At 32.8% G+C, this 24149-nt stretch overlaps 3 protein-coding genes across 3 annotated transcripts in view; 1 reads left to right on the top strand and 2 right to left on the bottom strand.

The window, feature by feature from the left end:
* Positions 1-131: 131 nt before the first annotated feature.
* LOC123701633 lies at positions 132-2137 on the bottom strand. Its single transcript, XM_045649118.1, has 6 exons — positions 2081-2137; positions 1489-1752; positions 1228-1412; positions 841-998; positions 325-451; positions 132-251 (listed from the first exon to the last, which is right to left on the bottom strand). The coding sequence occupies exons 2-6, from the start codon at positions 1618-1620 to the stop codon at positions 152-154; spliced, it is 702 nt and encodes a 233-aa protein (XP_045505074.1). The 5' UTR covers positions 1621-1752; positions 2081-2137; the 3' UTR covers positions 132-151.
* A 227-nt stretch (positions 2138-2364) lies between these two features.
* Positions 2365-5988, bottom strand: LOC123701634 (vacuolar protein sorting-associated protein 28 homolog). Its single transcript, XM_045649119.1, has 7 exons — positions 5831-5988; positions 5693-5753; positions 5278-5473; positions 4741-4842; positions 4010-4144; positions 2961-3096; positions 2365-2501 (listed from the first exon to the last, which is right to left on the bottom strand). The coding sequence occupies exons 1-6, from the start codon at positions 5835-5837 to the stop codon at positions 2971-2973; spliced, it is 627 nt and encodes a 208-aa protein (XP_045505075.1). The 5' UTR covers positions 5838-5988; the 3' UTR covers positions 2365-2501; positions 2961-2970.
* Positions 5989-6534: 546 nt separating this feature from the next.
* Positions 6535-24149, top strand: part of LOC123702003 (protein 4.1 homolog) — a 64114-nt gene continuing 46499 nt past the window's right edge. The window contains exon 1 of the mRNA XM_045649636.1: positions 6535-6848. The gene's annotated coding sequence lies outside the window, so the exon portion shown is untranslated. The remainder of the gene's footprint in view (positions 6849-24149) is intronic.

Here is a 24149-nt window from a genome sequence, read left to right as displayed (position 1 = left end):
GATATCTACCACAGACTATGTAATACTACTACAATATGTACCATAGACAACTTTATACATAATCTTTCTCTAATTAAAAGTCTTAAAAACTGTGCTTAAAAATATCGACATTATTTAAGTATTTCATTTATTTTTTCTTCAATTATCATATTTATAAATACAAAGCTTTAACTATATCTTGAGATGAAATGTTTGCCGCAAATAATGTCATGTATAATGGCTCTTGAGCGTAATTTTTTTGTGATTTTGCCCTGAAAAATTCAACCATAATAATTTGATGTTACCGACAAACAAATTTTATATCTAAAATATAATTTTTCATACTTTTCCTTTAAGTTTGCGACTAATTTTCCCCATTTCTTGGGAAATAAGGTTTGATTGCTATTACGCCATTTATCCTGTATGAAGTCAACAATCGATGCATTTATTACCCTTAAATATTCGCAGTTAGCTGAAAACAAAAGAAGATTGTTTTGTATGTATATAGTATTTTTTCTATAGTATGAAATGAAATGGAATTTATAAATGACAATACATAGTTTATTGTTTGAAAAACAAAGTTTGTAAAATACTAGCAGCTCAACCCGAATAGGTAGAATGCTCTAAGGGTAGAATAGTCTATCCTCTGTAGAACTTTATTCCATTTTTTTTTTTAATTTTTACTGTTGTATACAAATGAAACAAACTGAAAATCAATAAAATCCGTTCAACCGTTCATGAATGGTGCACCAAACACGACCTCTTTTTAAGAGTAAAAATTTTATGTAGAATAATATTCTACATAAAAAGTAGAGTACACATATTATGTGAACTTAAAGTATTACATACTTAGCATCTTACCTGAATATGAATCCACAAGAAGTTGTTCAAAGAAATTTGGAACAAAATTATTTAAACACATATGTACATCATGAAATGAGGAATTTACATCTTTTGCGGTCTGCTTTGTTTTTATTTCCACAATAGATACCAGACTGTCTTGCATTGTTTCATTAAAACTGGAATTATTATTAAAAGGTTCACAAAGTTTTGTCTTGAAGATTGTTTTTTTTTTATTATTTTAAAGTTATAGACAGGGTTGCCAGCTAGAAGAAATAGAATGTTACTGATTTCAAAGGACAAAGGAAGTAAATAGGAGTTTACAGTACGGAAACGGTGGGTGTGATTTTAAAATTACTTTAATATCAAAATAGTAATTCTGTTTATTCTCTTCTCATCCTTACTTACAGTACTGCTTGATGCAGTATACAATGCGCAGCAGCGACCTCATCTGGCAGTTCATTGTGGCACTTGTCCACCGTCTCGAAGTGCCGTACATCCTCGAAGTTATTTATCATACCGTGAAATTGGTTCCGCGTGAAGTTTACCTTTTGCACTGGCCCTATTAGACAGTGGTCTAATATGTCCATTGTCTATAGTGTAGAATTGAATTTTAAAAAAAGAGAAAAAAATCAAGGAAAATATGCTTACGTTACGATTTTTACAAACCTCTTCCATACTTATTATGTAATTAGAAAAGTCATGCAAGTACTTAATTCTATAAAACTTGACAACAGCGCTTCTTAGCTCTTTTGCCATCATTTCATTTAGTATTTCAACAAGATCCAAAAACATGTCCATGGCCGTTAAAGATCGCCTTTTCAGTTGATCGTAATTATTACGCCCTTGCACAAATAACGATTTCGCTATTTGGTAGGCTTCGGAGACCAGGTGGAACTTTTTATCGAGGTCATGAAAAGTGCTAGATACCGCCTAGAAATATTGTATACTTAATTAGATTTATTTATTTAGAAAACAAAAATTTCTAAAAATTATTTTAGAAAACATTAAATGGCAATAATATATTAAAAATTTATTATAAATATTCTTTACGAATGCTAAGTAGGTAGGTGCCTATCAATAAATTATTAAAATTGAATAGAAATTAAAATTGTGAAATCATTTGATAATTTATCAAGTTGGTTTACTTAACTAATCAAATGTTTTCATTTTATATTTTATAGGATATCTTTAGCTAACTACAATAATTATTGTTCTAAACTAAATTGTTTAATATTTACACTTTTGATTAAAAATATACCTGCTGTACAAGAACAGTAAATAATACGAAGGAAAAACTTCCAATTACACGCTTGTTCATTTCAATATTTGTTTGAAAAATGTTAAATGCAATGAAATTGTTAAAGTCACAATAAGTTAAATATTTTCGTGATTGTTTTTAAAATTTATCTAAAAATTGTTTACGCTTTATTTTTTTTTAAATATAGATTGCTTTTTTATTTATTGATTTCGAAAATCAAAATATTTTTTAAGGAATTTCTGTTTTTAACACCAGGGTTGCCATTTACTCCCGAATCCCGATTGAAATAAAATACAATTTTTTTACATATAGGAATATATTATGTAATAACTTAATCTAGATACAAATCACGGATATAACATTAAATTATTCATATAAATTGGATAAACAACTCCATTAAATTCGTAACTCGTTGTTTTATCTGAAAGAAGCCAAACTTATTTTATTTGTAAACTTTTACGATCGTTAGGTTAAGGGAAAGTCTTTAATTAAAAAGAATAAGTCTACTTAAAATTCCTCACTGTTACCACACATTACTAATTAGTTTATACATCTACGAGCAAGGAAGATTCTTAAACGCAAGCGCTTATACCTATACTAGCTGCGCTTCGCGGTTTCTCCCGCGTGATCAGCGTAATGATAATATATAGCTTATAGCCACCGAAAGAACTTTTCAAATCGGACCATTAATTCCTGAGATTAGCGCGTTCAAAAAACAAACTCTTCAGCTTTATAATATTAGTAAAGATTACTCATAGTATGAAAAATACAACCCTAAGTAAGATTTGTGTACATTACAGCTTAATTAAATACTAAGCTGTTTATTATAAATCAATTTTTTCTTCAAACAAATCACAATACACAATTAAATAATTCTTACCCAAATGTAATCAATGTAGCACTTTATTGAATGCTCCGTACGATGTCTCCAAGTCGAATATCAGCTGACGAGCCTGCGCTTCCGACAGTTCATCAGACGCTGACATTTCTGACAATTTGTCCAACCATTCTTGCACCTAGTGGAAATAAAGATTATCAGATCTATGTTATGTGAGACCGAAAACGCTCATTTAGCGAAAAAATAGCTCATAACACGTTGTGGTGATTGTAAAAAAGCTACGGCCCACGACACTACATACAAACACATAGTTATAGGTTTTTGTTTCTCACAACATATTATGGCGATAAAGATTTGCCACAGCGCATTCTGTACATTACGCGGTTTTTGCACGCAACATCTAATAAATGTAATAAGTAATAACATTGAATATTTTGAAGTGAAACTTCTTTAGACGCATTGAGAGTAAAATTTCACGTGGGCGTCATGGCATGTCATGGAGTAAGGCAATTTTGGTAAGTATCTTTGATTCTTGTCAAGGAAGTTTCACTTCTGACACGTGTGCTCAGCAAAATTTAAATTATACTTGGTGCTTTCTACAATCAATATAAAAATCAAAAATATAGCTTTTACAATTTTGTCTTCAAATAAAAAAAAAACGACGTGTGTCACTCGGGGACTGCCGCGGTAAAGCTATTGCATGTTATGCCTTTGTAGCGACACCTCGCTCTGAATTTTTTCGTTACAGAGCTATATATACAACTTTCCGACATCTTCCATTGGGGCCTTAACGGGCGGCCAGTCGAGTAGACTAGTCGTGAATTCTCTCTTTTTCGATGGAGGAATTCCACCTTTCTTCCTCCACACCTTCAAGCCACACCTCCGCCCGTCGGAGTGGGGAGCGTGAGGTTTTTCGTTACGGAATTTCTCGATTCGGTCCCCGCGCTCAAGGCCCGCGATAGAAGCTATGCAATAGCTTAAAAAACTTCAACAATTTTAAAAATTCTTTCAAAAATCTTTACTACATTTCGTACTTATAATGAAACAAATTTTTTTTTTCAAGACTATTCATATAATTTTCAAAACACTACCTTAACTTTCCCTTCAAAATCCTCCGGCAGCATAGCAAGGCAGTCCATGGTGTCCCTTAGCTCTCTGAGTTCAGGTTGAATCATATCCATGGCTCGGAGCTCTAGACGTAGCTTGTCCATTAGAGTTATGAACAACTGGAATGTAAGAAATATCATTAATATAATAAAATAAATTCTTTATTAATGTAAATAAAAAATTAAAGAAGATTTTCTTGTGTGTTTGTTAAGGTTTTATAACTAAACTAGTACGCTACTTTGACACAAGTGATAACTGCGTTAAAAACAACCAACTTCAAACTTGCACTTGCAAAATTTACAAATACCTACAGACAAAAATGCTCATAAAATAAAAACTACTGGGCCTATCCGAATAAAATTTTTATGGGACCAATTCGACACCATCCCGCATCGAACAAAAAAAGAATCACGTAAATCGGTTCAGAAACCTCGGAGTAATCGGTGTACATACATAAAAAAAAAAAAATATATATATATACCGGCCGAATTGATAACCTCCTCCTTTTTTTTGAAGTCGGTTAAAAATAATCCCAGGATGACAGATAATATTAATCAGTGTATTATTTTTGGGAAAGAATATCAGTATTATAATTTATACTTATGTCCTTTCTTAAATTTACTTCTTATATGAAGTATTGAAGAGGTTTGGATACATTTTCAGTTTTCATGTAAGTAAAATTAAAATTTATCTGTATAAACAGATGTTTACTCACAGATACAATTTCAGCAATATATTTATTAGTGTTGCCTTTGTCATCCTTAATCAAGTTGGGTTTGTTCTCTCTGATTCTCTCTAAGGCTGCTGGACAGTCCAACTATTTCACAAGAAAAAAATAAATTAGTTTATGAGCAAAAGCTTACCTTACACCATTTTTTTTACATAATTTAATTTCCTGTTTTTCTATACTTATATCTATACTAATATTATAAAGCTGAAGAGTTTGTTTTGTTTGAATGCGCTAATCTTAGGAAATACTGGTCCGATTTGAAAAATTATTTCAGTGTTAGATAGCCCATTCATCCAGGAAGGCTATACGCTATATATTATCACGCTAAGACCAATATCAGTGGAGCCATGCTTGTGAAACAGCGGAGCGCAGCTAGTTAACTATAAGCAGATTGGGAAAATGACAGTGTTTGTTCATGTATCATTCAAGAAATATTATGTCATAGAACATACATAACATGTACATTAACAAATTTTGGTCAATTAATAATCAATTTGCTAATAATAAGACATTAATACTCACTCTAAACTTGCTGACAAAGCTCTCGATCGTAGGAAACTCATCACCCTGCACCTGTTTAAACGCAACTCGGTACTGCACCAGTAACCTACTGCATGCTGCCGTGTACTCCTGTGCTCTCACACAGTCACGCATGTATGCCTTCTCCAAATGCTGTAGTGTGCTTACTACCGCGTACAGTTCTGCCATATTGTCGTGCCTGTAAAAGAAGTGTGTGAAGTATATTTGGTCTGAAATGTTAATCAATGTTAGAAAATTGCTAGTAATATCAGTGTGTTTAAAATCTTATTATTGAATATAAACATTCGTAGGAGGTAGGTTAACAATATGAACAAATTAAGTTTAGACCCAGATTTAGGCTTAGTGATACTGCTTTTGGTCAATCTGATGTGAAAACATAAAATAATATTGTACTTACTTTTCACGCTCCCTGGCATTTCTATATAACTTGATTTCTTCGTACAACTCAGGTCTTGATTCTGGAAAGATTTAATTAAAGTTTAGGTCAGAATATAGATTCGAAGATCAAATAAAACACAAGTATCCATGTACAAACCTTGCATAGTGTTTTTTTTTATATTTAACGTATTAATGGCACAAACTTCGCTCAATTATAATACTTTTCTATCTTTTTCTTTATCTTTTAAAGTATTCTGAATAAGAACAATGTATTTTAATAGCTTCTTTCCATGTAAACAATTAATCATTATTCACTGTAAATTCATATTTCATAAATGACAAAATATGTCAATTACTCATTTGACATCCTTTGAAATTTGTTTGAAATTTACAAATTAGTCACGATGTTGCCTCTTTCTACCTCTCAAACTCCAAGAAAATCATTGAATAATCTCAATAAAATACTAAACATAAAGCTATTTATAATGATAATTTACACCCAATACGAGTCACTACTTGAAAGAAAATTAATTCATATATTCATTTTCAAACCATCAGGTGGTTTCTACAATTCAACAGCATTTTTTCTTTTTATAAATTTTTCTCAAGTCTTGGAATAAGTTTCAGTTTTGCGATTTAACGGGAAAATTTATGAGTTGGCAACAAAAGCCCATAGACTATAGACATTAAGAATAATATTGTGTCTACACCAATGAATAAGGAATCACAGTCTACACACTAATACACGCATTTAATGGGCAAGAGGAGTTTCCGGTTACTGGTAACCCTATTCCAAAGTTGTAGATGACGTAATCATCCAATATGGCGGATGACGCGAGTCAGTGACTTCGACCCTTCATCCCGCACCCCTCAATTCAGTTTCATCGGTTGGGCAACGTAACTGCCTCGTCTCGATTGATTTCACTCTGTGATGAATGAAAATAATAACTACGGTGCATAATCCCTAGTGAAATTTACACATAAACTCAACAACGATCGGTATACGTGAATGTGGTAGTGAGTAAAAAGGTGGATTCGTGGATTTGTGATAAAACCAGTTCCTCCTTTGAAATTGTGACCTACAACTCATGTTTACGTGCTAAAACTTAGTTGAGTGAATAATTTGAGTTCTTCGGCATTTCGTTTCGTCTTAATGGGATCTTGTTGAACTACAGGTACGTTGGAATTAGAAATAAAACCGGCCGCGCTTATTAAATAAACGGTTGAAAATTAATTTGCATACGACGCCGGAAAGGATACCGCTATCCTTGTTACAGAGCCTTAATGCGTAGTAAATGTGTGAAAGCCATTCACGCACGTACTGCTTATGTATTGTTTTTCATTTTTTATCTTATTGGAATGTTCAATGTTATAATACGGTGGCGTAGCCCCGGGCTGGGCGCGGCTTTGTCCTAGTTTTGCGATTTGTATGAACTACTTGGCAAGGCAGCGATGTTTTCTTTTTCGACTAAGGTACTGTTGGTAATTGGTATTATAATATAGTCACATGTATTGTAAGTAAACTGTTTGTGTATTTTATCAGAAAAGAACTTTCTAATTTTATTCTTTTCATATATTCATATAAAGCCTATGTTAGTTTTCAAAACAATTTATTAGTAATGCATAAGATTTAAAAACTTTCCCTAATTTCGTAATATTAAAAATGCGGCACAATTTTTTTGATTCTTCAACCTCGAAAAATGATGTCATACTTATACTTAAGGTCATGAGCAAAAGTTGTTTATTTATACAAATAACTTACTATCATAAGTAGTTACTTATATCTTCAAAGTGGAGCAGAGGGTGTCAATAGTTTGACTTTTTAAGTGTGTGCTATTTTCTACACAATAACTTAGACCCCGGTGCAGTTAAGTTGAGCAGTCTACTAGGTAAATTTTTTGTAACAAATAAGTGTTTATTTGCACTATTAATTAATTGTACAATGAAGATGAATACACAAAATACATAATTTTTACTTACATGGTCAAAACTTATCACTAAAAAGTAGGTAGTGATGCAACGAATACTACTTTTACGAATACGAATATCAAACCTACTATTCGGCGAATACGAATACGAATATCTCGCCTTGGTAATAAAAGACTTATTTATTTAATGAATGTTTACTCTTCTAATAATTAAAATTTACAATAGGCAAATTTTTATTTAAAAAACATAAAATTCGTAGATTTTCTGGTTTTATACGATTTTCAGTCTGGGTTAAAAACCCACCCGTTAAAAAAGTCTTTCCGAAGCGACTGTACATGGCTTCAGTGAAGAATATTTTTGGGCGAGTTTTTTCTGACTTGGAAAATGGACATCTTCTCGCCAAAAGGCCAGTGGATCAGCAATCTCTGCACACGTCATATTTTTTCGCGCGATTTTTAAATTTTGTAGTAAATAGAGTTGCGTACAAAAATATTCGCTTTTAAAAATTCGTATATTCGCCGAATACGAATATTCGGTAAATGTCTACTATTCGGCGAATACGAATATTCGTATTCGTATTCGTTGCATCACTACTAAAAAGTAATTGCTGTTGCCTGTCCGTCTCTTTAATGTTAATTAATAATTCAATTCACATATTTTCCTTCTGAGATGTTTCTTTTTAATGTTATGTTTGAAAGTGATCAGACCAATATAGCAAAAACTAATTAAACTTATAAAAAAGCATTTTGGTTTCAATTTTTTGTGGTAAATCTATAGATGCAATGAAAAAAGATATACCTAAAAGGTAAAGGTCAACTCAAGTGACAGGTTTGAGGCTAACACCCCCTAATGGGTTCTGTGCAGCCTCTGCATGCATTTTTAATGGTATCACCTACTCGCCTAATTTATTGTTAACAATGTAAACACATTTCTTTCTTGTTTTGTATAAACTGTAGCATTCAGTTGATTAAACAACACTAAAAATATTACCTTTATTTTTTTAATTTTCCATGATCAAAGCAATAATATTTGTTCATTTTCCAACTATTCAAATAATGTATTTTCTCTTGAGAAAACTTTTTCCACATGTTGTACATTTCTTATAAAAAAATAATAGTTTAAACATTTAATTAAACCACGAAAATGACCTCTAAAATATTTAATAATAAAAAAATATTAAATTGAAAGTGAACTAAACTAAATAAACGGTAGCTTCAACCTCAACCTTTACACCGGTGACATCATTGCTAGCCAGATGGTAGTTCAGATTGTGCTGCCTCATGACATCATGGTGCAAGGCCAATATTATAAAATTGCCGTTAAATAAGCCTGAATTGCAATTGTTATTTTGTTACAGTCATCGATGTTGGTTTTATTGTGATGTGTGTATGATACACTAGCTTTTTTGTGTTGATAGGTAGTTCTTGTAAATATTATGTCTACTATGATTAATAGTCAATTGCACGCTATATGTGACATTAAAAAACCATTTCATGTATACCGCTAAATCAGCAAATATTTGTATAATATAGAAGTACAATAATCGTACATTCTCGACAAACTTTCAAAAATATGTAAGTCGCTTATGAGTTCAAGCACTCAAGCATTTGTAGATTTTTTGCAATTGCTGCCATTTCTTGATTTACATCCCTACTTGATACAAATAATTTCCAAAAATATCCTGCATTTATTTCCGAATTCCCGCAATCGCGCTGCCCATCAAATGATAAACAGACATCAATAAAATAAACTCACCGCAAATTCCTGTTAACTTCGTGTATGTTAACATTAATTTGAAAAATCTTTTTCCTTTAATAACTAGAAGATTTCATTTGTATATTAAATAATTATTTAAAGCAATAATCCTTTCCATGCAGAGAAAAGCTGTAATCTAATGGGAGCATGGTACATAATTTTTTTTGCAATGATTTTCAATTGATTCATTATTTTACTAGAAGACCGAATAAATCGAAATTCCTAACCTCTTCGGTTATAATCTGGATGTTTTAGCTTTAAACAACACTTTATCATCTTTTCAATGTATAGCGATTTGTTGTATTACATTTTCAACTGAAAACCAGTGAAGTTATCTATTCTAAGGTTTAGCGGCTACAGATAAGACAATATTTTCGTCATATTTATTATTATGCACCCTTATCTCTGGAATGCAAGCAGATAGCGTTTCTTGAATGGCTCTGTTACTACAACGTGAGTCACTCGACTTTGTTTACTGAAGCGTATTTATGTTGGTTTATGGTTATCTTCAGTAATGCTATCTTGAGTATGTAATGCGAAAATAATTAGCTGTTTTTTGTTAAAATATACTCTGTATATATAGCTCGTTAGTTCTGAAAGTTTTTAAAAATGTTCTTCTTTTTGAAGTGCATCTGATGTTTGATGTGATCGCTATGCTATTTATAATGTAGGTGAATTGTGAAAGATATTTTTTTGGTTCATCAGTTTTCGTATTTATCTTAATATAGGAATTAGCCTTTATTTATTAAATTAGCTAGGTATGTCAGGGGCTGCGCGTGGGAAGTCAATACCTTGCGTTTTTTCTCGTGTCTTCGGTTGATATACCTATTTTTGGTTGATGCTCCGCTCACTATTGATCCTAAATATGACATAGCTTTGCTCGATAAATGGGTATGGGATATATTCAACACTAAAATATTGGTTTAATTCAAATCAGTAGCGCTATTCCGGAGATTAGCACGTTCAACTAAACAAACAAGCTTTAGCGCTATAATGAGCGTAGATAGATTTACTGGTGTAATCCTAGCTTAATATAAACGTTTGTATGTGCATAGTTACAAAAATGAAAAAGTTATTGTTTTACGTCAACTTAACTAAGTAACATAATTCAGTCTTTACTTTACTATAGTTTTCTGATCCTTTATCAATGTTCGAAGCGTTGTTGTTAAATATTGGTTAGTCATTGTATTTCTTGTGTTCTATCTTATTATTCTATCTCCTAACAAAATATTGTTTTAAGATATTAAGATAACAATTGTCTTCATACAAATTTAACCCCAAATCTCGTAAACAATTACAAGACTCCCGACCGTGCTGCCATTTGTCTTAATTAATTTATCACAAATAGCGAGTACTCGTTAGTCGCCAAGGTTACTGTGCTTTTGTTTCGAATACAACACAACGGAATTGGTTACGTAGGTACGATTATTCAAAAACAAAAAAAAAAAAAACGAAAATTTAATTAGCCGCAGAAAGACAAGAGATACCTAGGTACCTATTTTGTTTTGTAAAGTGTCGCTGTTAGCCTGAGGGGCTAGTCAAGTGGCTTTCTATTAGCGTAGCGTTCAATAGAATAGACTACGAATGTATGAGATTGACGTATGCTGTAGATACGTTTGTCTACAGCTTACGTCAATCTCATACATTCGTAGTCTATTCTATCGAACGCTACGCTAATAGAAAGCCACTTGGCTAGGGGGGCAGGAGGGCTTCTACAACTGAAATGAATTGAATATATATTTTTTTTGTTTTTATGGCATTCAAATGCTTTATAAATATAAATTTATAAAGGATAGAAAAAATTCGATCACGAGGCGGGACTTGAACCCGCATCCTTCGCGCCATTCCGGGGCGGATGCCTAACCAACTCAGCCACTCGTGACCCGCCTGAGCAATCGAATTTATTCTATCCTTTCAGTTTTATGTGTCTTAAGGGACACACCGCGCGCCATCTATTGAGATGATTCAACAACCATTTCAACCAATATGAAGCACTTTTCAGTGAATACAATATTGTAACGATGGAACACGACCTTTTCTTGAATTTATATTTTTTTTGTTTTTATGGCATTCAAATGCTTTATAAATATAAATTTATAAAGGATAGAAAAAATTCGATCACGAGGCGGGACTTGAACCCGCATCCTTCGCGCCATTCCGGGGCGGATGCCTAACCAACTCAGCCACTCGTGACCCGCCTGAGCAATCGAATTTATTCTATCCTTTCAGTTTTATGTGTCTTAAGGGACACACCGCGCGCCATCTATTGAGATGATTCAACAACCATTTCAACCAATATGAAGCACTTTTCAGTGAATACAATATTGTAACGATGGAACACGACCTTTTCTTGAATTTATATTTTTTTTGTTTTTATGGCATTCAAATGCTTTATAAATATAAATTTATAAAGGATAGAAAAAATTCGATCACGAGGCGGGACTTGAACCCGCATCCTTCGCGCCATTCCGGGGCGGATGCCTAACCAACTCAGCCACTCGTGACCCGCCTGAGCAATCGAATTTATTCTATCCTTTCAGTTTTATGTGTCTTAAGGGACACACCGCGCGCCATCTATTGAGATGATTCAACAACCATTTCAACCAATATGAAGCACTTTTCAGTGAATACAATATTGTAACGATGGAACACGACCTTTTCTTGAATTTATATTTTTTTTGTTTTTATGGCATTCAAATGCTTTATAAATATAAATTTATAAAGGATAGAAAAAATTCGATCACGAGGCGGGACTTGAACCCGCATCCTTCGCGCCATTCCGGGGCGGATGCCTAACCAACTCAGCCACTCGTGACCCGCCTGAGCAATCGAATTTATTCTATCCTTTCAGTTTTATGTGTCTTAAGGGACACACCGCGCGCCATCTATTGAGATGATTCAACAACCATTTCAACCAATATGAAGCACTTTTCAGTGAATACAATATTGTAACGATGGAACACGACCTTTTCTTGAATTTATATTTTTTTTGTTTTTATGGCATTCAAATGCTTTATAAATATAAATTTATAAAGGATAGAAAAAATTCGATCACGAGGCGGGACTTGAACCCGCATCCTTCGCGCCATTCCGGGGCGGATGCCTAACCAACTCAGCCACTCGTGACCCGCCTGAGCAATCGAATTTATTCTATCCTTTCAGTTTTATGTGTCTTAAGGGACACACCGCGCGCCATCTATTGAGATGATTCAACAACCATTTCAACCAATATGAAGCACTTTTCAGTGAATACAATATTGTAACGATGGAACACGACCTTTTCTTGAATTTATGTTTTTTTTGTTTTTATGGCATTCAAATGCTTTATAAATATAAATTTATAAAGGATAGAAAAAATTCGATCACGAGGCGGGACTTGAACCCGCATCCTTCGCGCTATTCCGGGGCGGATGCCTAACCAACTCAGCCACTCGTGACCCGCCTGAGCAATCGAATTTATTCTATCCTTTCAGGTTTATGTGTCTTAAGGGACACACCGCGCGCCATCTATTGAGATGATTCAACAACCATTTCAACCAATATGAAGCACTTTTCAGTGAATACAATATTGTAACGATGGAACACGACCTTTTCTTGAATTTATATTTTTTTTGTTTTTATGGCATTCAAATGCTTTATAAATATAAATTTATAAAGGATAGAAAAAAGACACATAAAACTGAAAGGATAGAATAAATTCGATTGCTCAGGCGGGTCACGAGTGGCTGAGTTGGTTAGGCATCCGCCCCGGAATGGCGCGAAGGATGCGGGTTCAAGTCCCGCCTCGTGATCGAATTTTTTCTATCCTTTATAAATTTATATGAATTGAATATTTCAAACTTTTTAGCTTTAACTGCCGCGTAATCTACAATTAATATAGGTACCAAATTAAAGTAGTAGGTATCATTGTACCAATCTATATCAGACAGCGTAGCTTAAAATAGTTATCTTCCTAGGTTCAGTGGAAACCGCCTCGCAAAAATAATTTAATGCGACCTGAAGAGCAGGTTAGTCCGTCGTAAAATTTTACTACGAAAAAATTACAAGTGGTTCATTATTATTAAGAGTGCGTTTGGTCCCGTGCCAAGGCATAACGAATGCACCGATATAAAAACTCCTCATTATAATTTATTTATATTGACTCAGTGTTTCTGGAAATGTTATCTTGAATTTATTATTGCTTTCCTTAATGTTTGCAACGGTTTTTAGAATAAGGTTGATTGCGCACAAGTTTAGGTCGAGATTCGATGCCACAAAAAAAGCTAATTGGCTTAAGATCAAGTCGATATCGAGTGTCGAAGATTACCTACTTTCTATCAATTTATCTCGTACCACTATTTGTTTGCTATTAAAAAACTCTGAATATTGTCTGTGTACCCGTAGCTAAATAGATATTTAATGAAATGTAAGTAGATTCATTATCATTATTTTAATTCTGAAATTAATAAATATTCTAAAACATAAGCTCAATAATTTAACTATTACAATCGCTTGACAGTAGATAAGTCACGAACTATATTTTAAGGTCATTACTCAGAGCAATGAAGTCATCAAATCTAAGATATACAGTATAAGCTGAGAATTGGCTAGCCCAATTAGAATCAATAAAAATGTTGGAATGTACAATAAAAACAAATCTATTTCGACCGGTGATTAGAAACTTAAATAATTTAGTGTTTATTTTTAATGATTTACTTGTCTAGTTCCGTTATCGTGATTTCTTTTACTATATTATTGAGTTGAATTATCGCTTCCCAAGATTGAGTATCTGTTTCCTGGCTCGGATTTTCAAATAACGGTTATTTTGCATGATATTATGTTAATAAAGTGTAGAGATTAGTAAGACTTGGTACGTGAGTTAACTTTGTTAGCGCGTAGGATGAAAGTTATGATTATTTGAGTAAGATCTCCTTTATCTAACGGGGTCGTCGGTTTTTGCTATCGCTTATTATTGCGAGAACAAGACTTAAATGATGAGGATTATATACAAAAAGTGGAAACAAGTAAATTGTTATTAATTTGAATAAAAAATATCTGAAAAAAGAATGCCGCAAAATATTGGATATACTCGTAGGTACGAGGAAAACACTTAAGAAATTCGTTACAACAATCGTAAAAGATCAGATCGCCAAAAAGTCAACGGGCACAAAAACCTGCTAAACCAAAAAGTATTAAACAACATAATGCGCAATTTAAAAGTCGACAAAAAGGCGAAACGAGCCCCTTTCATAGCAACCGGTTTCGTTCAGGATGCTGCGGCGATCCTTAACTTTTCGATTCCTGATTTGAGCAAAAAACCTCCGGGTTTCTTGTTAGCTTATTATTTGAGTCCACAAAAGAGGAATTATAATCCCTCTATAAAACTCGACGCAATGCTTTTTTATTCATATAAACTTTGAGGAGTGTTTATGAATGGTAAATTATGTAACCACCGATTTGGAATGTCGCTGAATAACACAGAACTAATATACACATTTCACATACTGAAACATAAGACACTATTTAAATTATATTATTGCTTATCACCAATTATGTACCTTAACGTTTAACCCGCAGTCCCTAAATCGGTTCAAGCACCTGTTTCATAACAGGCACAAACTGCAGCCTTCAAGCCTCGATTAGCTCAACCACTAACCCTTTATCTAGGCTACATAAAGAATACAATGAAGCTATTAATCATGGTGACCCACATATCATCAAGTAAGAAACCCGTCTCCGCCGGCCAGCTTTCGTGTCCATATTGGTAGATCTGACGCTGGTAATTGAATCAATTGCTTCTGGAAACTGTGGACTTGTATGGATAGTTTGAATTGATGGTGCGGAAAAACATTCACCTTTTTAGTGTTCATTTAGTTAGTAACTAGATAGCTGCCTTTCCCGCGTTGTCTAAAACTTAATTTATGTATGTACCTTCCTCGAAAACAAACGCTATCGATTGGTCAATAGAATGAAAATTGATTCAGCAGACAGAATCGCTGGAGCATTTTGTTAAATTATAATATGTAATGATTGTATAGGTGTCTTTAAGATAGTTTGACCATAATAATTTATTGATGAATCGATGTTTGGTAACACCGTCTATAATTTGGAGTGGTTTAAGCAAAAACAAACTCATATTTATCTTCAAACCAAGGTGTATATAAGCTCGACGGTACAATATAACTTTTTATATTTATAATATCTAGGAACGGGTTTCGCAAAGATCACACCGGGCACAGTACACCCACGCTCGAGGCAAGCAAGCGTGGGCGACCGAAATTATGATTAACTCTAGGACACTTCCTCTGTTGTAAGGAAACATCATTTGCGTTTATTAGAAGATTCATTTGGACGTAGTATAGTGTGTTTATGGTTTTGGGAGGTGATGTCGCTTGAACTTAGATGACCCCAGATTCGCGTTTGATACATTTCTTAAAGTATATATCTTCTTCTAATAATATATTTTATGTAGTTTAGAAATTATTTTCGTAATTAATTTTAAATTCAATATCTGTACGTGTTACGTGTAAAAGGAGAGTCAAAATTGTTTATAGCTACCCAGTGTGTAATTAACCAATTTTTACTTTTATGTGATTAAATCGTATTTTATAATCCTTAAGTATATGTATACCTCTTGTATTTTCCAATTATATTTTTTTTAATTTATTTATGTTACGAATGATACTCAATTAATGTCGCCTTTCACAATGGTTCAGACTGAAACTAGGTGATATAAGATTTATATGTCCATTCTTTATTATTTCTCACACCTATCACAATACTGTGAATGTCTCGATTCTAGATCCAAACAAATAGGATTATTATTCAAATGTTAACATAATAACGGGTTGTTGCAAATTATAATTTTGCTCCCGTAATTATCTGTAGGTGTGTTAGAATTTGTTTAACGTTTTCATGAAACTTATCTCGAATCTCGATGCTTTCTCGTAAATTTTGTTCTATTATAATTGTTTCCGATTTAAAATCATCTATGTATTTTCTCCTAAGCTAATGTTTTTGACAAAGTAGGATGATGATTACTTCTTAATATCATCAGCATACAAACAAAAATGAAAACAGAATTGATTAAGCCAATGTTTCTAAAAATTCTGCAGAATGTGTTACAATTTATATTATAAACGTTGACATTAATCTTTATCTTAGATCAAAGAAATAAAGATGTGCTGCTATTAGGTCTCTATCAAGTGAATATATCAAAATGTCAGCAGATGTTAATTTAAAAATATGTGTAACCTATCTGAAAGCCGAAATTAATAATTATATTGAATCACAGTGAGCTGTTGTATGCTATTTCTTTTGTATATTTATATTTTTCGTGTGAGAAAATTATTTGTCTTTAAACGTAGTTACACGTAGTAGGTATCCTTTTTAGTACAATACTTTGATAAATTTTTTATTTGTCACAGTAGGTAAGATAATTTCTAAAGAAAATGTTAAAGACTGCAAAAAGTAACTAAATGTAAGGATTAATTAATAAGTACAATTACGTGCATTGATAAATTTTATGAAATTAATTTAACAACAATATACCTACTCACATTTCACATATTCCTCGTTTTTCATTTTAACGACTGGCTTCGTTAGTTACAATCCTACATAGTATTGAGTGGCGCTTGCATTATACAATTATTATTTTAACCGAATATTGTTTACATTAACAACATTATCATAATAATATCCGTTATTCATATTATGTAACTTGTACGAGTGAGGTCACGCGAGAGTCAGGGTGTATAAATAGAAGGTGACAATGAATGTAATCACAAATGTGATAACCTCCGACTCTTACCGATTAGCTGTGACTCAACTGTGATATGAGAAATCGAAGAAAAAGTACTTAATTTACGTGTAAGATTGTTTTCCAAACTCAAACATTTATGAATTCAAATTCAACTACAATTCGTTTAGAAGCGCATTTGAATCATACAAAATACAGAAAAAATAATAATTTACCACCGTCTCAGAAAGTAGAATTGGTTAGTATTGCTATGGTAAACTATGTTGTGACAAAAGTGTTCTAGAAGAAGTCTCATTGAACAAATAAATGTTTGAGTTTGAGTTTCAAAAACTATTTGTCTAATAGAGCTATTACACATAATATATGCAGTAGATATTTCTAAGGCAAAATTTACTATTGTTTGTATGTTTGTCCTTGCGTAGATACGTATATAGTATTTATTTTCAGTCAGATTTTGTTATTTTTTGCATAATCATCAATAGCTCGAGTCATTAAGACAAACATTTCTTAAACTACCTGCTCTCGACTGTTGTTAATAATACCAAAATGAATAAAAATTATTAAATAAACTTATAAATGTATGGGATTCTTTCACATTACATCGGTTTCATGAATTCTGTTAATGTTTTTTTCTTTCACACGGAACTTCATTCATTCTTCAACATTAATTAAATAATTATTCATAAACATATTAACTATGTACAATGCAGTCTAGAGAATGGAAATGTATCAAAACGTGAATTGTAATCGATGTAGCAGCTGTGAAAGGTGATAATATTAATGCATATACATTTTCTCACATGACATTAATTTGCATATTTTAAACTTTTATTATTCCTATTCATACATTACAAATAATATAATTGCTTGAATTTGTATAGTTAATTCTCACTTCAATAACCAAAGAGATCGATATAATAGCTATAAAATAACAGAAAGAAATGTTTTAATTGGTATACAGTAGTCCCTGAAGCAGCAGAATTTGATTCGTAACAATGATCATAAAAAATATGTATTCATATTTTTTGATACAGCGTTCTCAGTCTATACATATAATATGTACCTATAAGAATATTTAAAGAAAAAAACATAGATAATCAGAAATACAAATTTAATTGTCCCATACTCATAATATTATAAAAATTAAAAGAGCGTGATTCGGTTGCTGCCATTACTCCTGTGTTACGAACCGAAAATTTCATCGTAAACATTATATGATAGTATGATTTAATATCCTCGGAGTTGGAACCGACAGCTCCTAACGTAAAATGAGTTGAACATCAAAAATAACTATGACAATACGCGGCCTAATTGCGGAATGAGATAACTTGAGATCTTCGCTGACTCAGGGCAATGTAACATGGCCTCATTTGCTTGTTTATTAGGATAATATTCAACAGCTGTGATTGGAAATGACACACAGGAGATGATAAAGTTTCTAAAATATTGCATAAGTGTGTGAAGATCCTAAAACTTGGTATACTGGGAGCATCGTTAATGGGATATTTTACGGATAATTAATTATAGGAAATAGATTTAGTTAGAAATAGTTTCTTGGATCAGATTAAATATAATCGTTTCAGAAATTTAATTATCCCGAAGTTATTTTAAGATCTCTTCACTAATAGGATTATATTGAGCTGGAGTATCATATTTTTATTAAAGCCGAAGCCAAGCAAGATCGGGTATATATTAAGCTTTGTTTTATAATGCACCAGTTTTAGTGATTAGGTTATGTATTATGAGGAAAAACTATTTGCACTAGTATTATTCTAACTTGATATTTTTTTCTTCGTATCGACCAGTATAGATCTTAATTAATCTTTAGAAAGGATTAACTGATACACGAGACATGACAATTGCGTGTCGTTGAACTGCTACTCTTGATCGTTAGATCGATGACCATTTAAGACAATTCACTTCCTATAATTCCAGTTGACTTAACGAAGTATTTGAAGTGTAAGTACGCGCTTGGAATAACTTCGCTTAGGTTTTCGTCTTCTGAAGAATTTAGGGAGGCCTGTCGTGGGAGTGAGTTGTTTGTTTTGCATATTACTTCGCACACTGTTCAAAATAGTTGTGTAGCTAAAAGCGGATGTTTTGCTTTATCGCCCAAGGGTCAAATTACATCTTATCAATACTTACCAGTTCTAATTTCGCTAGATGCTTTTTAATTCGTCAAATGATTTTCAACAAATATTATTTTAGATTTCTTCCACGAGTCTCCAATTTTATTGCTCGATATTCGGTTACAGCAATTCGCTTCGCTCGCTCCCCGCATTCGGAAGTAAACAAAAGTTTAGCATTTTTACAACACAATGGTATGCAATTTGAGCCGGAGTTTGCGAAGTTTTTGAATATAATCCGCCCAACTATTTATAGGCGCCGTATCGTACAAGTTACGGAATGGTCGGGGTGGTCCCACCCCGTACGGTCAACAAAGGAAGATAATTTATTGAGCTTTGAATTTGTTACTTTGATACTTTTATTTTTATTATGCTGTTCATAAAGCGCAATTAAAATTTCAAAGTAAGCTAGTTGTGTAATGGTAGGAAAATTTTTCAATGTATGAACTTAAAACTATCTGGTGAATTTTCTTGCTGCTTTTTTTGTGTAATTATGTTTTTATCTATATTCCCTGAACAGTATTGAATTACTCTGTCTGTAATTTTCCCTATTACTCATTATAGATTCAGGATATAGTAAATAATCAGTGGAATGTGTAGTTCCCTCACCACTAAGAAGCCGCCCCTTCACTAGGAGGGTAATAAAAGTATGCAGTAAATAACTGTACATTGCGGATGGTTCCGATTCCGTCATTCCGTGCCACTGTTTATGCGTTCGTCTAGACTGAGACACACTCCGGACCAACTTGAGTGGTTTTATGGCCGTTTAACGGCAGGACGGTCGGTCTAATCATCTGCCTTGTATTGGTGTGTAGAGGTTGATAAATTAAGGTGTTATGGGTAAGAGAGATGATGTAAGGCTTCCGTGTGTCGTTGGTGGAAGGAGAAATGTGGTCAATTGAGTTTTGGCAGTTATAATAATTTGTGTTCTGTGGTACTTGATAATGATGGTAATTAATTTATGAGACGTTATACGTTTTGATATCAATGTTTAGTAAAATACTCACATGAGTGATGGTGTTTACAAGATTTTGTCACCATTTTCAAGGTATTCAAATATTTTGTCGAGTGATTTTAAATGAACCATGTTTTTTAGATATAGGACTGTATATTTTTCTAACATGAATTTAAACTGAGACTAAATGCATGAGTCATTATTTTAACGAGACCATTATCATAGATTTACAGTAATAACTTTGCGAGTTGCATCTTATACCTACAACCTTGTATTACAATCTTCGCAATCTCTTGGTACAGACGCTTCACCTTTTTATGGCGTTTTTACTACAATGAACGTACAATACAAAAATCCAAGTACTATTCGAGACTTATAAAAATTGGTCGATGATTTTGACCCTGCAGCCGTTGGACGCGTACAGTATTCTCATCGATGATGTCATGAACTTGAATGTAATCTTTAACGGCCGCGGTTTATTATTAGTTGTCCCTAATTGTGGTACAGGTTTTTTGGCGCGAACAACTCTGGACCGGTCGCCGTGCATTAGCATGCGGTGATGTCACTATAACCTTGCTGGATTGAGATGGTACGCTGGTCCCAACGTTCTGTTTGCTGCACAATGTTTGTAATTTAGGTTGGTTTACCTTTTAGTGGTGTTTTAGAGGGTACTAAACGATTCATATTTTATGAATAGTACGCTGTGCATATTTGGAATTTTATGCGTAAAAGAGGAGTAATTTGCAGTTTATTGTCGTACAATGCAAATTGCAGATGTAACGTTCTTTTGAGGACCTTTACTATTTGCTTTCAATTTATTATTTTAAAATTGTATAAATATAATTATAGGGCAAGTAAGAGAATGTAGTAAAGTGTATTTTACACTTGATTAAACATTTTTTATCCTAAAGGAGGTCACAGTAGCACGTGCTTTGTTTTCTATTTGACTTGTAGTTAGTCTCTGGGTTGTTGAACTTTAAAAATATCAGTTTTGATCTGAAGGATCTTATGCTTATCTTATGCAACTTTTATTACAAGTTATTACCATTATTATCTGCTAGGGATAAGACTTGAAAACTTTTAACAATTAAAAATTGCTTTATGTGGCAGGAAGTATTGTCTGTAATTTTCGATGGCTCCTCCGAATCATTTTGATATGTAATGGGAAGTGGAGAAAAAGAAACAGGGCAATAATGGTTACACCTATTCATAAATTAATACATTTTAAAACACTACATTGAATATGTAAAAAAGTAGAATTTAACGACTAATAGTTACATAATATGACTTCAGATATAAAAGGATGTGTTATTATTGTAAATGATTTTTAAATTAGCCGGGTTAAATGCAGTTTGAATGGCCCCCGACGCCATATTGTACGACATTATTATATTTGCGAGTACAATTGTTTCATTGTTGTTGTGAATTGAAACTTGGATCCCACGTAAGGTGTAATTTGGATAGCATTATGTCCACGATGTGTTTTGTTGTTGGTGTATGGTAAACACCATACATTGCATTATATTGAGAATTTTATTTTTTAGAAATATGAATAGTGTTTAAAGTATGTATGGATAATGGATATGTATGATGAGTTGGTTAGGTTTGTAAAAGATTTCATAAGATGAAAGTATAAACAGTCTATCTTGTTCATCTTGTAATGATGATATTTTGATAAGCATTAGTAATTTTACGCTGTATGAGGACAAAAATTACAAAATATTTTTGAATCTTGATTGGAATTTGGAAACAAGATACCTAACTAACTATTATGCTTTTATTTGAAAAATTATAACGTTTTGGTCTCGTGGAAATTAATTACATTTAATTCGAATATTCATTCATCAGTAGTTAGTGCAAAAAACTTATCGCTAGGTTCTATGACCTCATACAGCAGTGATGATGTCACGGCGTTAATATTAATGACGTCAGAGTCGCAGACAGAAAGGGGATCTTAAAGTCAAATGATGGCTATGCACTTCTGGCTCATTAAAATGCGCGCATAGAGTGCTTTTGGTTTATTCATATTTTATTTGTACCTGGACGGTTTGGTACTTGTAATTTGTAGTGACCTTTCTGGACAATCTTTTGAGACTGACAATTTTTAGCAGCTTGCACCTTTGAGTTTTTTTGTAAGTTGGGTTGCCTTTATTTAGCTTGTACTTATCTACTGAGTATAGAAAATTCGGCTTCTAATAAGAAAGTATTGTAAAATTGTTTTTATAGATTTTTATAACATGTACACCTTATAAATGCTAGGAAAGTTCGAGTTTAACTGCCAAAATTTGAATTTCAGTATGTTTAGTCGCGAAGCTCTTAAAAAAATAGAATACTCCTTCTAAAACAACAAACCAATATTTTGTCAACAACGAACATAGATAACAATTTAGAAACTGAAATATTATCTTTTGTTTTATCGTCGGATAATCTATAAAATAGTTGGACGTTTATTGCATTTGTCTGTTTGTCTGTCTAGACTGTAGACAGACGGGCGTCGAAGGTAATTCGTTTCTAGTAACATAAGGGTAGTTAGATTAATGTAATATTATGAAAATTTGATTTTATCATATTGAGGGTAGATGCGTATCAGATGATTGTTTTGACGTATCGATTTTGTTCATGGGCAGGTTGTTGTTCTTCAGCGACTTACCTAACAAATTTATATATTTTTGATATCTGAGGGATAGTATTTGCTATTGTTTTATTAGAGTGGTTTGGATATGATTTAATATTTTTTATGGCATTGTAGTTAATGATTAAACATACGTTTGTTTAAACGTTGCAATTTTTATAGATTTACTGTTTAGTTATAAAACTAAACTAGTTTTATCAGCTTTTAATCTCTTTATTATCGATTCTGCATAATGAGTGTTCTAATTAGTAATGCATTTTTTCAATAAATCATTCTGATTTATATTTGCACAACTATAACGTATCTATGTATACTAATACATATTATAAAGCTGAAGATTTTGTTTGTTTGAACGCGCTAATCTCAGGAACTACTGTTCCGATTAGAAAAAATATTTCGTTTTTAGATAGCCCATTCATCGAGGAAGCCTATATATAGGCTATATATTATCATGCTAAGACCAACAGGAGCGGAGCCACGCGGGTGAAACCGCGAAGCGCCGCTAGTTTAAAATAACAAAGAATAAACTGGACTAAAATAACATTTATGTTTTCAAATATCTCTTGTAATAGAAAAGCGTTTAGCACGTTTTTCTGTATTACCATCATCCATGATTGCTCGTGACGAATCTTACAAAAGATTATAAAAACTGAATTCAATTGTATTACATCATTTATTCTTGTATATTTCGTGGAAGTGACATGACGAAATCGTCGGAGTGCGGCGCGTGTCTGAATGTGAAATGTTACGGATTGTGATGTCATTAGCTGATGGTTTATGTTATGAGTATACATAATTATTAATTAGTAAACTATGTTAGTTTTTTATGTATAAAATAATTAAATTAACATTGCAAATAGGTGAGATTGGATATATAACATTTGTTTATAGGTACATATTACAGTTTCGCTTAATAACCACTCTCTCTTTAAAAATATTGAATTAACTAGTAAGATAGCTCTATCGTTTCTGATTGACAACGGATATATATTTTTAACCCGGAACAAGCCCGGAACCTTTATGCTAAAGTAAAATATATTGTTTCATCGCGATAAGTGCAGTGGAACTCAGATGAGATTCATTATATTCAGTACTAGCTTTCCGCCCGCGGCTCCGCCCGCGTTTTCAAAGAAAACCCGCATAGCTCCCGTTCCCGTGGGATTTCCGGGATAAAACCTATCCTATGTCCTTTCTCGGGTATCAAAATATCTCTATACCAAATTTCATGCAAATTGGTTCAGTAGTTTAGGCGTGATTGAGTAACAGACAGACAGACAGACAGAGTTACTTTCGCATTTATAATATTAGTATGGATGAGTGCCTATGTCGAATGTTGTCTAC

This window comes from Colias croceus, chromosome 22, assembly GCF_905220415.1.
Source record: "Colias croceus chromosome 22, ilColCroc2.1".
In the NCBI taxonomy this organism is placed as follows: Eukaryota; Metazoa; Arthropoda; class Insecta; order Lepidoptera; family Pieridae; genus Colias; species Colias croceus.
This window is presented reverse-complemented; position numbering and strand designations above follow the sequence as displayed.

What these genes read in the sequence shown, in the direction of transcription:
- LOC123701633 (XM_045649118.1), bottom strand. Translation starts at nt 1,620, where the DNA reads ATGGACATGTTTTTGGATCTTGTTGAAATACTAAATGAAATGATGGCA. An exon ending in ACATAATAAGTATGGAAGAG is followed by an intron (nt 1,413 to 1,488) that starts GTTTGTAAAAAT and finishes TCTACACTATAG; the next exon opens with ACAATGGACATATTAGACCA. An exon ending in GTCGCAAACTTAAAGGAAAA is followed by an intron (nt 252 to 324) that starts GTATGAAAAATT and finishes TGAATTTTTCAG; the next exon opens with GGCAAAATCACAAAAAAATT.
- LOC123701634 (XM_045649119.1), bottom strand. An exon ending in AATGCCAGGGAGCGTGAAAA is followed by an intron (nt 5,474 to 5,692) that starts GTAAGTACAATA and finishes CTTCTTTTACAG; the next exon opens with GCACGACAATATGGCAGAAC. An exon ending in ATTTTGAAGGGAAAGTTAAG is followed by an intron (nt 3,097 to 4,009) that starts GTAGTGTTTTGA and finishes TATTTCCACTAG; the next exon opens with GTGCAAGAATGGTTGGACAA.